The 18,432-nt window shown below is 47.3% G+C and overlaps 1 protein-coding gene across 2 annotated transcripts in view; it reads left to right on the top strand.

The window, feature by feature from the left end:
- LOC129840235 (partitioning defective 3 homolog B-like) overlaps positions 1 to 18,432 on the top strand; it is a 182,941-nt gene that overhangs the window by 85,664 nt on the left and 78,845 nt on the right. For both annotated transcript variants that reach the window (XM_055907954.1, XM_055907955.1), the window contains 2 exons: positions 5,956 to 6,141; positions 9,562 to 9,753. In XM_055907954.1, coding sequence (XP_055763929.1) covers positions 5,956 to 6,141; positions 9,562 to 9,753 — 378 coding nt within the window. The remainder of the gene's footprint in view (positions 1 to 5,955; positions 6,142 to 9,561; positions 9,754 to 18,432) is intronic.

Here is an 18,432-nt window from a genome sequence, read left to right as displayed (position 1 = left end):
GCAGGCACGCGCACACACATGCACACGCACACACAATCAACCGCAACTCATTCCAATACCTTAAACGTCCACATTTCGATGCAATGGTGGTCCGTTGTACAGTTGATGCATACATGTGTAACACTTGTCTTCTCTCCGTATTATGCCTCGGTCACAACCCTAATGCTGCAGCTGCACTCACAAAGCACTCACAAAATCCTCCCCGACCCATTCTAATGTGATTGGGTTAGCATCTCCCAGAGGCCAATTATAGCTGTGTGTGCATATGTTTCTATGGGCTATAGTAGTGAAGGCCAAAACACCTCAAATAATTCATACCTAAAGGGGACCTAAAATGTCAAAATCAAATAGCTAAATGATCCACGGTATGCCCCCCCCCCCCCCAACAGAACCGCTGCTGTTGGGAAGTCTAAACTGTCCATGAGCAGCTTGCAGTGCCCATCAGCCTTGGTACTTCACCCACAAGAAGGCGCAATCTTGAGGCCGTATTTACTCTGTTTTGGAGAAAGAATCCCCTCTCAACGAGCACACTGGAAACAAGGACAATCAACACAATCTTCGCCAATTTTGCCCAGTCAGGGTACACCTTAGCTGAAGTCCCTTATGAGGACCTTGTGTCTTATGCGTGAGTAAAAATAGAAACACACACACACCTGTCACTCATTTCCAAGCAGCTTGAGGATTTATTAGCCTATGAAGTCTATAGTTGGAGCACATCCATTGGTATTTCCGTCAATGAATAAAAAGCATTATTTTGCATATTTCTTTTTTTCTCTCAGACAATTTGGCCAGCAACTAATATTTTTGTACTTTTACCCCTTTTCTCCCCCATTTCGTGATATCCAATTGGTAGTTAGTCTTGTGCCATCGCTACAACTGCCCTACAGACTCGGGAGAGGTGAAGATCGAGAGCCATGCGTCCTCCGAAACACAACCCTGCCAAGCCGCACTGCCTCTTGACACATTGCTCGCTTAACCCAGAAGCCAGACGCAGCAATGTGTCGGAGGAAGCACCGTCCAACTGGGGACCGAAGTCCGCTTGCAGGCGCCGGCTCGCCACCATGAGTTGCTAGAGCGAGATGGAACAAGGAAATCCCCGCCGGCCAAACCCTCCCCTAACTCGGACGACGCTGGGCCAATTGTGAAACGCCGCATGGGTCTCCCAGTCACGGCCGGCTGTGACACAGCCTGGGATCGAACCCAGGGCTGTAGTGACACCAAGTTTTGTTCACTCGGGATAACATTTTTTTTTGATCTGCGTTTCATTTTTTTTATAGGCCATTTACTGGCTAACGGAAAACCTGGTTCGTGTGTGCGTGGACCACACTCAGGAGAATGGCTTCTTCTATGAGTCCAAGATTAAAATATGAAAAGACCAAATGATGAGATTGCAACGCATTTGTGTGAAGATGTGCATGTGATCAGAATTTGACTTTAAAATGCCAGTTAGACTCAACTACTTTACATCCCTCACTATTGTAATCAAATGTCCTATCCACCCTTACTTGTATGAAAGAACTGCTATCTACGGTTTTGTGTGTGTGTGGTGTCCGAGCACACACACACATCTATGTTTTGATGGCAACATATATTTTCCCATGAGCTTTTAGCAGTTTATGGAAAACTAATATATTTCACCTCTGGGCTTGTCAGCAACACGAGGGCATAGCTTGCACGCACATTATGTTATTCTATCCTTGTGGGGACATAAAATGAATTTCCATTCAAAATCCCTTTTTCCCTTAAGCTAACCGTTACCATAACCCTAACCTAAACCTGTAGCCCAAACCCTAAACCTCAACGTAACTCCTAAACCTAACCACTAACCCCTTACCCTAATTGTAATCCTAATTCTAACCCCTAAATTTAAAATTGCGTTTGTCCTCATGGTGACTCTCAGCATTGTGTAGGAACTGCTCTGACTCTCACCTATACTCAGGTAGTTTATTGAGATCGAGAGGGAATTTTCCTTGTTTTACTATCCTTGTGGGGGCTTTTGGGGATTTTAGTTCCTCTCAAGGATAGAAGAACCAACCCCCCCCCCCCCCCCCCCACACACATTCAGAAAAGCATCCCTCTGTTCCTTGTGGAGGAGAACACACTTTGATAACTGCCCTGTCTTCCTCTGTGAGGTGTTGACATGGTTGTTGCCGTGCAGCTCTTCGTCAGAAACACATGGTGAAGCGAGCGATGGATTGACAGCTGGATATCCTGTCATTCACACAGAGACCGCATGACTCCCACTGTGCTGTTGGAAGGGGTTCCTGGCCATATCCTAGGACCTTAAAACAGTGGTGCAGTTCCTGCTGATGTTTCCCTGTGACACTTTCAATATTTACGTTTAGGATGATGTCATTATTTAACTTACGTACAGTTCACTGAGTATACAAAACATTAAGAACACCTGTTCTTTCCATGACCTAGACTGACCATGTGAATCCAGGTGAAAGCTATGATCCATTATTGATGTCACTTGTTAAATCCACTTCAATCAGTGTAGATGAAGGGGGATGAGACAATTTGAAAGAACGATTTTTAAGCCTTGAGACAATTGAGACATGGATTGTGTGTGGGTGCCAGTCAGAGGGTGACAACTGTAAGTGCCTTTGAACGGGGTATGGTTGTAGGTGCCAGGCGCAACAGTTTGTGTGTGCCAAGAACTGCAACGCTGGTGGGTTTTTCACTCTCAACCGTTTCCCGTCGGTATAAAGAATGGTGCACCACCCAAAGGAGATCCAGCCAACTTGACACAACTGTGAGAAGCATTGGAGTCAACATGACGAATCCCTGACGAATTCAGGCCCTTCTGAGGGCAAAAGGGGGGAGGGGTTCTAAATGTTTTGTACACTCAGAGTAAACTGCCATCTAAATGACTGACACTTGCTCATTAATATTGTTAGGGAATATTCAATCAAATCACAAACTGTGCTGTCCGTCAGAGGAGCTGAGACCCTTGTTTAGAAGCAAAATGATAATTAAATTTCATTTTACACATGTGCAGAACGTGACTCCGGTTACTTAGACACTAAGAATAGGGGATCGGGTCCCGAAAGCGAAGTCTGGGACTATACTTAGGTGTGATCCTCGCCTTTTCAAGAAAAACTTGATGATTAAACCTGATCTGGACTTGATTGTCAGTGTTTAGTTTGTCCCTCGGATTGGATTGGATGTGATGTGGATTTATGGTTGGGGAGATGGATGGATGTGCCCTGGGCAGGATCAAGGGGTCACGTCACACAAGGCTAACCTGGAAGTGTGGTCATGAGACAGGAAGCGTAGTGGCCTTGCAGCTAGCCAGACCTGTATGTTTGGTCGTGTTCGAGAGAATTAAAACCGTGATATATCATGGATAAATTGAGACTGATTGATTTTACAAATAATATTGAGTAGTTATTTGTGATCCAAGGTCTCGACTCGCCTTTAAAAGTGGTCCAACGCTCCTTTTGTCTGTCCGTCCATCCATCTGTCTTCGGAAAAGCTCAGCGTGGCGGTCACCTAATACGTCTGCATACCCATCACGCATAGACCTGTCAGCTCCCTCTCCCTTCTCCACTCTGCACTTATTTTCTCATTGTTGGATTGGCACCAGGATGCTTGTGTCCTGGAACCGTGGTAACTAACCACTCAAGGTGACAAACACACACATGCGCACGCACACACACTAAAATTATCCCAAACATCAGCAATTTGGCTTCCTCTCCTCCCACTACCGAGGAACAGGTACAGAGAACAGAAGAACCCAACATTACTTCCCATAATTGGCAGACTTCGTCCGTCTCCGATCGAGCGGCGGCGAGAGATATCTCATCTTAATTGAATGTCGCTCTCGTCGCTAATCTGCATCTTTGAAAGCGTCTATTCAGAAGCCCGGCTGACAAGAGTGTGTATTAATCGGTCTCCTTACACCCCCACCTCTTCTTCCTCCCCATGGGTAGAAAGGTTCCTTTTGTCTTCCTCGTTCCTCTGATCAGGGGTGGTCTCCCCTCCTCTTAAAGCCTGTTAACGAGCACTTGAGCAGAGACAATGAGGCGCGTTGTGCGCCAGCGGAGCCACAGGGCTCAGGAATGGAAGGGTCTGGCCCCTAAGGAAGGTATTACGGGATATTAGTGTGTGTGTGTGGGGGGGGGTATTTATGTATGTTTGTGGACCACCAGGGGTGTGTGTCTCACACCGGGAGATTTAGTTGGCTGTATAAATGTGCTTTATTCCCTTAAGAACAGTGGACATATCTGATGTGTGTGTGTGTTTTGAACTCAGCCCACCACACAGTGACCCAATAAGACAGCTCTTTGCATCAACAGATGAAACCGAAGACATTCATCAAAAAAATGGAACGCTTCTTTATTTCCAAAGTGATGCTGGAACATCTATCCCCTCACGCTGACAATGGAATATCCTGCAGCTGTTACGTCTCTTTAGATTCCACCTCTCCTCTTCCCTTCCTCTCCCTTATGGATGTGTGTCAGGGATAGAGATGCCCAAAGAGACCTGTCCATCTGTCACGTCAACTGTCAAAGTGTCTAGTCTGAGCTGGATTGCCGGATCCTTGCGCCAGTCTTCTCACTGACTCCGTTGAATGAAGACTCAATGGCGCCGCATTCAGAATGAAAGCTTCCCATCTTTACTACTCAGTGTACAATGGAGCTTCCACAATAGCTTGAGGTGATGGAGCTCCATGAGAGGGAGGCCCAGACTAGACTGCCCATTTGCCTAGGGGGTCTACCCAGGAAAAGAGAGGGTTGAGGGGGTAGGCTGAGGACCCAGGGGGGGAGAACAGTGGGGCTGTTCTGTTGGCTAAACAAGGGCATCCTCAGGACTCAGGTGCATGTCACCCAACACCAGTGGGATTATAGTGAGAAGCCAGTAAAGCTACACTGAGCCGCTCTTTCCTGCCTCTGTCGCTAGAGCGCTGGCCATATTGTATGGCAACCTGGGAGGTTCAAAATAAATCTGCTTCCAATAACATAAGGTATGAAGGAAAGCAGCTCAATGAGCTTTTGGATTTTATATTGGGCAGCTGTGAAAAAAATTAATCACAGACACTTCACATACACAGTCTGTGTGTCCCTTTGTTTAAAACACACACAATTATTGTTAACAAATGTAAACGTATACAGTACACACAGTATTTTTCCTCACCTGCGTTGTTCGCTCTTCTCCTCACAGGAAAATAGGCCGGCGACGTGAAAAGAGCCTCAAAGCACCTCTTTATAGGCCTGTTTCCCTGGTGACAAAACCCCAGCACCACTTTCTCTCTCACCGCTCTGTCATAATGACAGACATTTTTCTTTTGTCTCCATTTCTTTGTCTTCTCTTTCTTTCATTTGGTAGCCAATTCTCGCTCCCCGTACCACCGGGTCATTTTGTTCACGTTAAGAGTAGGAGGAAGGAGGAGAGTGAAAAGAGGGCGAGAGAGTGAATGGGAGAGTGGGTATCTCCAGGGATGGGTTATTACTTTTAAATGATCCCCCTGTCGCCCTCCCTCCATCGCTCTCAAGAAGGATGTATAAAAAGGTTATTATGTTTCCTTTTGAAATGGCACGCTCTCCGTCTGTGCCTTTCATGTTCAAATGGAGTTACACCTCTGCCTCCCTCGTTCTCTCGTTCTCACCACCTGCTCCATCTCCCTCTTTTTTATTCTTCCTGCCCTCCCCTGTTTTTCACCACCTTGGATCCGTAATGCAAATATCCCTCTTAATTTTGTTTTTGTTTCTCTTTCTCCCTCAACCTCTCCCATACCCCTTTTTTCTTTCGTCCTCTTTTCCCGCTCTCTCTCCCCGTCATCCTCATTCGATGCGTTCTCACATTGATGAGGTGTTCCTCTTTCTGTGTCTGTCTATTTCACTCTCAGCGTTGTATTTTTGAATTTTGATTGACTGCACTATGCTTGTTTCAATATCAGAACAATCTCTCTCGCTCTGTCCTCCTCTTCGTCCTTCTCTATCCCTCTGTCAGAAAGGGGAGGAGGCAAGCCCCCTGGTGTTGGAGGATGGGCGGGAGCAGCTGATGTTCGAGGTGCCCCTGAACGACACGGGCTCGGCCGGCCTGGGCATCAGCCTCAAGGGCAACAAGTCCCGGGAGAAGGGCGAGGACCTGGGCATCTTCATCAAGTCCATCATTCACGGAGGGGCCGCCTACAAGGTACAGGAGCAGGAATGAACTATCTGATGTGCTGTTTTTGTACTCTCACTGTTTCTGTACTCTCAGTCTGTCTCCCTTTCTCTGTTGTCTGTCTTTTCCGCTTTCCAATTCTCGCTCGGCTTGCTCTCTCTCTCTCTATCTCCACCCCGGTTCCTTTTCTACTGTCTCTTTCTTCCGCTCTCCGTGGCATCTGTTTCTCTTTACTCTGTAAACCCCAACACTCAGCAGTCCTGCCCAGTCTGAAGCCCACATCTGTTTCAGTTCCCCTGACCTCTGACCCCTGGTGACCCCATTGACCTCGTCCCTCTGGCATTGTGCTCAGACTTTTGTGGATCGGGAGTAGGGGCCCTTTCTAGCATCTTCCACGGAAGGGCACACTCCATCTCTGTAGTGACACTTGGAGTGGATTGATTACTCTCTGAACTACCCTGGCTCCCATCTTTTTCCACAGGTGTTGTGTCCCTGTGTAAATAAGGTCTGCACTGGGAACAGGGTGATGAGGTACTTAAGCGATACTACTACATCAGAGCTTCGATGGAAGCCTGAAACTGGACTTATAAACTATTTTCTGAGGTATTTGGTATTTATGAGGATACCCATTTCACAACCCCCTTTGTGCAGTAAGGTATTCTTTTAGCTGTTGTTTAAAATCTGGTTTTGTTACTAGCTTGAATTACCTGGTGTGGCAGAGTTCCATGTAGTCATGGCTCTATTTAATACTGTGTTTTTCCAAGCCTCAGTTCTGGACTTGGGGAATGTGAAGAGACCTCTGGTTCCGTGTCTTATGTTGTACCGATGAGTGTCCAAACTGTGTGCCAACTGCTTGAACAGACAGTTCGCCACCTTCAACACATCAATACCTCGCTCCAAGACCAATATTGATGCTGTCAATCTCTCCTTAACTTTGAGCCAGGAGAGATTGACACGCATGTTACTGACACTTCCCCTCCGTGTACATCAAGGCGTGATATGTTCGGCTTTGTTCTGGACCAAATGCAATTTACCTACAGTACCACTCAAAAGTTTGGACTCACCGACTCAGTCAAAGGATTTTCTTTATTTCTACTCTTTTCTACATTGTATAATAATAGTGAAGACATAAAAACTATGAAATAACATGCATGGAATCATGTAGTAACCAAAAAAGGGTTAAACAAATCAAAATATATTCATATTTTAGGTTCTTTAAAGTAGCCACCCTTTGCATTGATGACAGCTTTGCACACTCTTGACATTCTCTCAACCAGCTTCATGAGGAATGGTTATCCAAAAGTCTTGAAGGAGTTCCCACATATGCTGAGCACTTGTTGGCTGCTTTTCCCATCTCAATTGGATGAACTCTAATGAACTTATCCTCTGCAGCGGAGGCAACTCTGGGTCCTCTTTTCCTGTGGTGGTCCTCGTGAGAGCCAGTTTCATCATAGCGCTTGATGGTTTTTGCGAATGCACTTGAAAAAACGTTCAAAGTTCTTGAAATGTTCTGTATTGACTGACCTTCATGTCTTAAAGCAATGATGGACTGTCATTTCTCTTTGCTTATTTGAGCTGTTATTGCCATAATATGGACTTGGTCTTTTACCAAATAGGGCTATCTTCTGTGTACCCACCCCTACCTTGTCACAACTGATTGGCTTTTAACAAACGCAGAAGGAAAGAACGCAGAAGAACGCAGAAGGAAAGAAATTCCACAAATGAACTTTTAACAAGACACACCTGTTAATTGAAATGCATTCCAGGTGACTACCTCATGAAGCTGGTTGAGAGAATGCCAAGACTGTGCAAAGCTGTCATCAAGGCAAATTTGAAGAATCTCAAATATAAAATATATTTTGATTTGTTTAACCCTTTTTTGGTTACTACATGATTCCATATGTGTTATTTCATAGTTTTGATGTCTTCACTAATATTCTACAATGTAGAAAATAGTAAAAATAAAGAAAAACCTTTTGAACGAGTAGGTGTGTAAAAACTTTTGACTGGTACTGTATGTCCCTCCACACATCTGAACAGTAATCCAGGTGCGACTGAACTAGGGCCTGTAGGACCTGTCTGGCCCTATCATGGACAGACCTCTTCCCATTTTATGTTTTGACCATGACAGCTTGGCCGTCATTCCCTCTATCTTCCATCTCCTCTTCTGGTTGCCTTCTCAAAGTGATTCAGTCCAACCCTTTTTTCAAAAACAATAAACAGGGAAAAGGGAAGATTGAGAGACCGAGAGAGATAAAAACGGCAAACTTGGAGCAAGAGAAAGTAGAGCTATTTTAGCATAAATTGAAAGTGCGTATGGTGTGGGGGGCCGAGGTGTGTATGTGTGCGTCTCTCTCTCTTCTTGTGTGTTGCCTGTTGTTGTAGGCTCCCTCCCTGCAGTGTGTGTGTGTGTGTGTGTGTGTGTGTGTGTGTGTGTGTGTGTGTGTGTGTGTGTGTGTGTGTGTGTGTGTGTGTGTGTGTGTGTGAATGCTAATTAAAAACTCTAAAGAGGCTAGCTAATGAGCGTGTGCAGGGAGGGCTTAGACGCTCTGTCTGACCCCAGTGTCTCTCTCTCTGGCTGTCACAGTCTCTCTACAGGCAGCCAGGGGAGGAGAAGCTACAGCCTCACACTGAAACTGGGACCTAACCCATTTCTGACAGTGTTTGTGTGTGTGGAGGTGGGGGTGGGGGTTACTATCCTTGTGGGGACCAGAAGTGGGGACGTTTTGCTGGTCCCCACAAGGAAAGAGCCTTAGGGGTTAGGTTTATTTATTTATATATATTTTTATTTAACCTTTTATTTAACTTTAGGGTTACAATTACGGTTAGGTTTAGAATTGTGGTTAGGATTGGTGTTAAGGTTAGGTTTAGGGGTTAAAATAGGATTTTAAATGGGATTCAATTGTTTAACCCCACAAGTATTGCGAAACAAACATGTGTGTTTGTGCTTGTCTTTTCAGGTGTGTTTGTGCGCTTGCTCGCACACATGTGTGATTCTTTGTGTGTGTGCATGGGCTTCTGCTTGCCCGTACGCGGTGTGTGTGTCTTGGGAATTGTGTGTGTGTGATCTGATAGGATCAGAAGGTTATTGGCGGTGTGAGAGGTCAGGGCCTGGCGGGGGCTGCTTAATGACTGAGGTCAGAGGTCAGTGGTGACTAATGGCGTGATGGGACTGGTGGCACTAAGGAGTCTTTAGTACCTCTGGCCATGTCTCTGTATTTCAGTTTCTGTCTCTCCCTCACTCTCTCTGAGATCTACAGGTGTGTCTTGGTCTGTAGTAGCTGCTACATACAAATTATCTCCCTCTCTCTCCACCTCCTTGTCTTTCTCCTTCTTAATCTCTCCATGCCTTTTTCTCTCCCTCTCACTCTATCATTGTTCCTGCCCCTCTCTTTCTCTCTCACTGCTCTCCCCCCACCTCCACCATTTCCCACCGACTCCCCTCTCCAGGACGGCCGCCTGCGGGTCAACGACCAGCTGATTGCGGTGAACGGCGAGGCGCTGCTAGGCCGCTCCAACCACGTCGCCATGGAGACCCTACGCCACTCCATGTCCTGGGAGGGCAATGCCCGCGGCACCATCCAATTGGTGCTCCTCCGCCCCGCCCCCTCATCTGGCTCCGCCCACAACACCATCGCCCAGGTACGCTACGAACGGGACAACGATCACCGTGGTTCACTACTTCGCCGGCGAGCCTCTGACCCGAGGGGCCTCCGACACAGGCACAGATATATGCAGGGGTCAGCTCAAAGCTATACACTTAGTGATACACACAGGTACACAACGCAAGGGAACTTGCGTAGTCAAACACTCGGTAACATACACGAACACACGCAAGACGCAGCCCACAGCGAGGTGCAGAGCAGCACACTCAGATACTCTGAAGGCCTGGCGCAGGTATACACACAGGAGAACACACACAGCTACACGGATGACACCATGCAGAAACACACACTTGGCAATGAGCCACACAGCCACACGACAGGCAATGTAAAGAGCAACGCGCACAGGTTTCGGTCCTTTGACGACAATGTCGACAGATACACGCGGGAATGCACGCGCAGTCACACACCTGACAACATACACAGACCTATTCGCAGCCACACACCCGACAACGTACACAGCCACACAAACCGTTACACACACAGTCAAACGCATGACAACACACGCAGTCACACACGTAGCCACTCACCCGACAACATACACATCAGCCACACACATGCCTATGCAGAGAGCATAAGGGCGCTGACAGGGGCAATGTACGGTGACTTACACAGACACGACAAAACACACAACCACTTAGACATGAACAGAAACGCACATGGATCCAACTACACACACAACCAGGACCTGAATCAACATCACCACCACAGGCTCTCAGGAGGACTCTGAGAGAACACATACATGCATGTGTGTGTGTGTGTGTGTGTGTGTGTGTGTGTGTGTGTGTGTGTGTGTGTGTGTGTGTGTGTGTGTGTGTGTGTGTGTGTGTGTGTGTGTGTGTGTGTGTGTGTGTGTGCATTTATTGATAAGTGTGTGTGCAGCATTAACTCTTTCTCCTGCCCAAAACTGTTCCCTCTTCCCACAATGACCACCTTCATACAGGCAATGACTGTTAACCAAAAACCTGCTGTGACTAAAACTCAGGAGAAAATGTCTGTGCACTACTTATGAATAATTAATTGCGTGTTATTGATCATTATTAAAAAGTTACCAATCATTTTGCCGACAATAGTTGGGCACAGAAATGGCCACTGGTTGTTTCCCTGTCTTCAAATCTTTGTCTGCAATGCTACTGACAATCTGGCAATATCCCTGAAATGCTTTTTAAACCTACTCTGTTTCTTGTGTTTTACTAACTTATTTATTTACTTTCATTATTTTTGTATTGTTCACTTGTCACCAGACCTGTCACTCAATGTTGTTTTTTTTAATCTCACAAAAGTCCTTTGTTGAATAAAGAGTCTTCCTAAAGTCTTCCTCTTGCATGCTGTCTGTCTGTTTCACTGTGGTGGTGTGGTGATTCCTCGCTTTCCACTGGCTAGTACTCATGTCCTCTCTTTTCCTGATCTTTATATACCTCTCCATCTCTCTTTGGAATGATTGTTTCTATCTGTCAGTCTCTTTCTCACTCTGGGCTTATTCTTCTCTCTCCGCTGGGTATCGTCCCTATCTCCCATACTGACCCCGAACACACAGTCAAGTGGCTCACTCAGTCTCATCTAAACAGGCCAAAGACATTTGGAAAACGTATTTTCCCCTTAGGGATGATCACGTTTTCTATTACGGTAGTTTACTGCACTGTCCTCTTTCTGTAAGTATATGCACTTCAGAATTCCACAATCAGAAAAGGAAAAGCATTATATAAACGGTCTATAGCAATACGACAACATAGCAGACACATGACAATATAATACAGACAGACTTTCCATACTTGGTTGTTGTTTTTTTTCTTCATTAATACCAATTATTTACAAGGTTTTGTTACTGATTTGTACTCATCCTCAGTTAATAAAGACATCAACGTTTGTGATGTTCTCTAGTGCAGTGGTTCCCAAACTGTGGGGCAAACTCAGTCTTGTTTTAAACGTACTATTGAAAATTGTAGTAGTAGAATGCACAAGGTGGGTAGTGCATCATCAGTTCCTCTTGTCATGTCAGTCATTGTATACCTTAGAGCTACAGTTGAAATTGGAAGTTTACAGTAAGCAATGCACATGTACAGTTGAAGTCAAAAGTTTACATACACTTAGGTAGGAGTCATTAACTCGTTTTTCAACCACTCCACAAATTTCTTGTTAACAAACTATAGTTTTGTCAAGTCGTTTAGGACATCTACTTTATGCATGACACAAGTAATTTTTCCAATAATAGTTTACATATTATTTCACTTGTAATTCACTGTATCACAATTCCAGTGGGTCAGGAGTTTACATACACCAAGTTGACTGTGCCTTTATACAGCTTGTAAAAGTCCAGAAAATGATGTTATGGCTTTAGAAGCTTCTGATAGGCTAATTGACATCATTTGAGTCAATTGTAGGTGTACCTGTAGATGTATTTCAAGGCCTACCTTCAAACTCATTGCCTCTTTGCTTGACATCATGGGAAAATCAAAAGAAATCAGCCAAGACCTCCACAAGTCTGGTTCATCTTTGGGAGCAATTTCCAAACACCTGAAGGTACCACGTTCATCTGTACAAGCAATAGTACGCAAGTATAAACACCATTGGACCACGCAGCCGTCATACCGCTCAGGAAGGAGACGCATTCTGTCTCCTAGAGATGAACGTACTTTGGTGCGAAAAGTACAAATCAATCCCAGAACAAGTGCAAAGGACCTTGTGAAGATGCTGGAGGAAACAGGTACAAAAGTATCTATATCCACAGTAAAACGATTCCTATATTAACATAACCTGAAAGGCCGCCCTGCTCCAAAACCTCCATAAAAAGGCCAGACTACGGTTTGCAACTGCACATGCACAAAGATTGTACTTTTTGAAGAAATGTCCTCTTGTCTGATGAAACAAAAATAGAACTGTTTGGCCATAATGACCATTGTTATTTTTGGAGGAAAAGGGGGGGATGCTTGCAAGCCGAAGAACACCATCCCAAACGTGAAGCAAGGGGGTGGCAGCATCATGCTGTGGGGGTGCTCTGCTGCAGGAGGGACTGGTGCACTTTACAAAATAGATGGCATCATGAGGCAGGAAACTTATGTGGATATATTGAAGCAACATCTCAAGACATTAGTCAGGAAGTTAACGCTTGGGTCTTCCAAATGGACAATGACCCCAAGCATACTTCCAAAGTTGTGGCTTAAGGACAACAAAGTCAAGCTATTGGAGTGGCCGTCACAAAGCCCTGACATCCATCCTATAGAGAATTTGTGGGCACAACTGAAAAAGCGTGTGTGAGCAAGGAGGCCTACAAACCAGACTCTCTCTACTATTATTCTGACATTTCACATTCTTAAAATAAAGTGGTGATCCTAACTGACTTAAGACAGGAAATTTTACGAGGATTGAATGTCAGGAATTGTGAAAAACTGAGTTTAAATGTATTTGGCTAAGGTATATGTAAACTTCCGACTTCTACTGTATTTATACCTTCTCAGAAATGCAAAGATCAACTAGTCCATGTCACTGTAAAAAAGTTTTTCTGTTTTTTTAGATGGAAGATATTGTTGTAATTTTTTTGTCACTCAAATATCAAGAGCAGTGTGCAGTTTCCTTTTAACTTCACTCAAATATGACAAATACACATTAGACAATTTCTTTGCACCCCATGACAAAATGTGTAGAATTGCAGGAAATAAGCTTTAAACCTGCAAAATCATCTCCACCAACAAGAGGGGTGTGAACAGTTTCTGTCATTAACACTGCTTGTTCCCATAGAAATAGACATGTCACGTGCGCACGGGTGGCGCGGGATGTTCCCCAATGCTGGGAGGGGGGGCCCCAAGTGGAAAAGTTTGTAAATCCCTGCCCTAGTGGACAGCTGCATCTTGGGTTATCACAACAGCCACTCAGAAGCATTGTGAACCGTGACGGGGTAGCTATTGGTGAAGGAAGAAAGACTAGAAAAAATAAACTATTACGGTGTTAATGTCTGATGGTAGGGTATAATGGAGGGGCAGGGTGGAGAATGAGATGAGACAGCAAGGGGTTATGGGATCAAATGGGTGTGACCAATGACCCTCCCCTTTTGTGTCCTCCTGTCAGTCTCTCCTTGGCCACAGCCCTTCTGGATGTCAGGCATGAGGAAAGGGCAGTGGTGCAGTCTTAAGAAATTGCCATGGAAAATTGTGTGTGTGGGTACTCCCTCAGAGCCTGTAGAAAAATTGTATAACTGCCAGTGCAGTTCTCACTGCATATCGCCATAGGCCTCAGCCTATGTTCACTCAGCAATCCACACATACACATACACACACACACACTCACACTAGGCCTAATCTTATCAGACAACGAGACCCCAAGATGAAAGCCCAAAGCCCTGAGGGTAGCTCCAGGACCCCCACCTCTCTCTCTAACCCTACCAACTCAGAGGGGTGTTCCTCCATATCCTCATTGTGTTGACCAGCAGGTTCTTATTGTTCTGTGGATTAGGACGTGAGCTCCTCTCTGGCTGCTTTGATGGCTCTGCCTGGCTGTCAAAGACCCATGAGACAGATGGGTGGATGGAGCGGTACCGTGTGGGTGGGTGGGTGGGTGTGAGCCATTCTGACAGATGAAGATGTGTGTGACAGTAATACATGTAAAGAGCCGTGGTTGCCGCTAATGATACCATTGGGAACATGTGTGTGACTGCACGCAGGAACAAAAGCACACCGGACCCCCCCCCCCCCCCCCCCCAAAAAAGAGCCTAACTCACACACTGTGCTACCGAACGCACACAATGAAAATCCCCTTTGATATGAGGATGATGGCCTAATGAAAGGAGTTAGCACATAAAGACGGTGAACGCGTTACGCCGCTACTGCTCATTACGTATAATGTGACAATGATGCCAAGCCCATAGCCACACACCCGCAGAGTTGGAGCGAGACAGGGTGTGGGTGATTTTGTGTCTATCCAGTTATTTGTGTGTGTGTTTGTGACGGCTGTAGATCCCACCACACCATCGCTCTCAAAGGAGAGGCTTTCATCTTTTATCTACAGTACGTCTCACTCTGCCACCAGACCTCTCTATCTGTCTGGGTGCATCCCAAACGGCATCCTATTCCCTACGTAGTGCACTGCTTTTGACCAAGGCCCACAGGGTGCCATTTGGGATGCGGCTTCTATCTGCTTCTCCATCTGCTCCTCTGTGGCGGTGGAGACTGTCCGATAACATGCCTGTCGTCAGCATGAGGGATTAACGTAATTACTCCCATTTCCAACCCTCAACCAAACAGCGAGTCTCAGTGGTGCTACTGTCCTCTTACTGATGAAGCACACTCAAACACAATGTAAGCCAATGGGAACCTGTCTGTTATGATTTCAATATGAATTAGGTAGAGTTCGTGCACAGTGCATTAGGTAGGGTTTGTGTATAGTGCGTTGGTACTGTGCAATAGCCGTTTTAGGTGCTGATACTATACACATGCAAGCCAGTGCATGCTACCGCTAGATAAGCTTGAAAATTGATAGACCAAATAAGTGATTTGATTACTTCCTGAGGTCTCCCATGAGCATGAGGAAGATTCAGGCTGAAGTCAATGGAAGAGTGGCACATTCTTATTCACTGGTGTGTTGAGGGTCTCGGTTTTCAAGCTTCTCTGATGCTAGCCCACTATGGCTCGAACTGAAATAGAATGATAGTGGGTAAGCAGCTACTGTGTCTCCAACTGGAGTCATAGATATAGTGCTTTGATACTCTAAGATATTCTATGATCGTAAGTACAATTCAACACAACATATGTGCATCTATACTATGCACTTATTGTCCTCATAGCTTTTCAAAATCCTTCGCGTATTTTACATGTACCTGTCACGCCCTGGACTTATTATTCTTTGTTTTCTTTATTATTTTAGTTAGGTCAGGGTGTGACATGGGTAATGTTTATGTTTTGTTGGTTTTGGGTGTTTATTTGGTAAAGGGGTTATGGGGTGTAGTAGATGGTTTTGTGTTGAGTGTATATGTCTAGCGTTGTCTATGTTGGTTAGTTATCTAGGAGAGTCTATGGTTACCTGAATGAGTTCCCAATTAGAGACAGCTGATTTCGGTTGTCTCTGATTGGGAGCCTTATTTAGGGTAGCCATAGGCTCTCATTGATTGTGGGTAATTGTCTATGTAAGAACGTTAGTAGCCTGTATGTTTGTGCACAACGTTTGTAGCTTCACGGTCGTTTTGTTGTTTTGTTAAAGTGTTTTTGTGTCGTGTTCATCTTCGTGTTATAATAAAAGAAGATGGCTTATTTTCCAAAAGCTGCATTTTGGTCCGTTAATCCGCCACACGATCGTGACAGAATTACCCACCATAGGACCAAGCGGCATGGAAGGCGGCAACAGGACCTACCCACAAAGGATTTCTGGACATGGGAGGAGATACTGGATGGTAAGGGGCCGTGGGATCAACCTGGAGAATATCGCCTCCCTCGTGAAGAGCTGGAGGCAGCGAAAGCCGAGAGGAGGCGATATGAGGAGGCAGCACGGAGACAAGGCTGGAAGCCCGTGAGTACAACCCAAAAATTTCTTGGGGGGGGCCTTAAAGGGAGTGTGGCGAAGTCAGGTAGGAAACCTGCGCCTACTCCCTGTACTTACCGTGGAGAGCGAGAGTACGGGCAGACACCGTGTTACGCAGTAGAGCGCACGGTGTCTCCTGTACGCGTGCATAGCCCGGTTCGGTACATTGCAGCTCCACGTATCGGCCGGGCTAGACTGAGCGTTGAGCCATATGTCATGAAGCCGGCCCAACGCATCTGGTCACCAGTGCGTCTCCTCGGGCCGGCGTACATGGCACCAGCCTTACGCATGGTGTCCCCGGTTCGCCTACATAGGCCGGTGCGGGTTATTCCACCTCCCCGCACTGGTCAGGCGACGGGGAGCATAGAACCAGGTAAGGTTGGGCAGGCTCGGCGTTCAAGGGAGCCAGTACGCCTGCACGGTCCGGTATTTCCGGCGCCACCTCCCCGCCCCAACCCAGTACCACCAGTGCCTCCTCCACGCACTAGTTATATGGTGCGTGTCTCCAGCCCTTTACCACCAGTGTCTAAACCACGCACCAAGCCTCCTGTGTGTCCCCAGAGTCCTGTGCGTCCTGTTGCTGCTCCCCGCACTAGCCCTGAGATGCGTGTCTCCAGCCCGGTGCCACCAGTCCCGGCACCACGCACCAGGCCTACAGTGCGCCTCAGCCGGCAGGAGTCTGCCGTCTGCACAGCGTTGACTGAACTGCTCGTCTCCCCAGCGCCATCTGAGCCATCCGTCTCCCCAGCGCCATCTGAGCCATCCGTCTCCCCAGCGCCATCTGAGCCATCCGTCTGCAATGAGCCTGCAAAGCCGCCCGTCTGCCATGAGCCTGCAAAGCCGCCCGTCTGCCATGAGCCCACTGAGCCGTCCGCCAGACAGGAGCCGCTAGAGCCGCCAGCCAGACAGGAGCCGCTAGAGCCGTCCGTCAGACAGGATCTGCCAGAGCCGCCAACCAGACAGGATCTGCCAGAGCCGCCAACCAGACAGGATCTGCCAGAGCCGCCAACCAGACAGGATCTGCCAGAGCCGCCAACCAGACAGGATCTGCCAGAGCCGCCAACCAGCCATGAGCAGCCAGATCCGTCAGCTAGCCATGAGCAGCCAGATCCGTCAGCTAGCCATGAGCAGCCAGATCCGTCAGCTAGCCATGAGCAGCCAGATCCGTCAGCTAGCCATGAGCAGCCAGATCCGTCAGCTAGCCATGAGCAGCCAGATCCGTCAGCTAGCCATGAGCAGCCAGATCCGTCAGCTAGCCATGAGCAGCCAGATCCGTCAGCTAGCCATGAGCAGCCAGATCCGTCAGCTAGCCATGAGCAGCCAGATCCGTCAGCTAGCCATGAGCAGCCAGATCCGTCAGCTAGCCATGAGCAGCCAGATCCGTCAACCAGCCATGAGCAGCCAGATCCGTCAGCCAGCCATGAGCAGCCAGATCCGTCAGCCAGCCATGAGCAGCCAGATCCGTTAGCCAGCCATGAGCAGCCAGATCCGTTAGCCAGCCATGAGCAGCCAGATCTGTCAGCCAGCCATGGGCCGTCCCTCAGTCCGGAGCTGCAGTCCCTCAGTCCGGAGCTGCAGTCCCTCAGTCCGGAGCTGCAGTCCCTCAGTCCGGAGCTGCCATTCCTCAGTCCGGAGCTGCCCCTTACCCTGGTGCTGCCCCTTACCCTGGTGCTGCCCCTTACCCTGGTGCTGCCCCTTACCCTGGTGCTGCCCCTTATCCTGGTGCTGCCCCTTATCCTGGTACTGCCCCTGACCCTGGTACTGCCCCTTACCCTGGTACTGGTCCTTAGTCCGGAGCTGTCCCTTAGTCCGGAACTCCCCCTTAATGCAATGGGGTTAATGTGGAGGGGGGTCGTTTGGAGGAAGCCTAGGAGGTGGTTAGGTACTGTGGTGACGTGGGGACTACGACCAGAGCCGGAGCCGCCACCGTGGAGGGGAGCCCACCCAGACCCTCCCCTAGACTGTGTATGGTGCGCCCGGAGTTCGCGCCTCAAGGGGGGGGTTATGTCACGCCCTGGCCTTATTATTCTTTGTTTTCTTTATTATTTTAGTTAGGTCAGGGTGTGACATGGGTAATGTTTATGTTTTGTTGGTTTTGGGTGTTTATTTGGTAAAGGGGTTATGGGGTGTAGTAGATGGTTTTGTGTTGAGTGTA

Source organism: Salvelinus fontinalis, chromosome 41, assembly GCF_029448725.1.
Source record: "Salvelinus fontinalis isolate EN_2023a chromosome 41, ASM2944872v1, whole genome shotgun sequence".
NCBI classification, from domain to species: domain Eukaryota; kingdom Metazoa; phylum Chordata; class Actinopteri; order Salmoniformes; family Salmonidae; genus Salvelinus; species Salvelinus fontinalis.
This window is presented reverse-complemented; position numbering and strand designations above follow the sequence as displayed.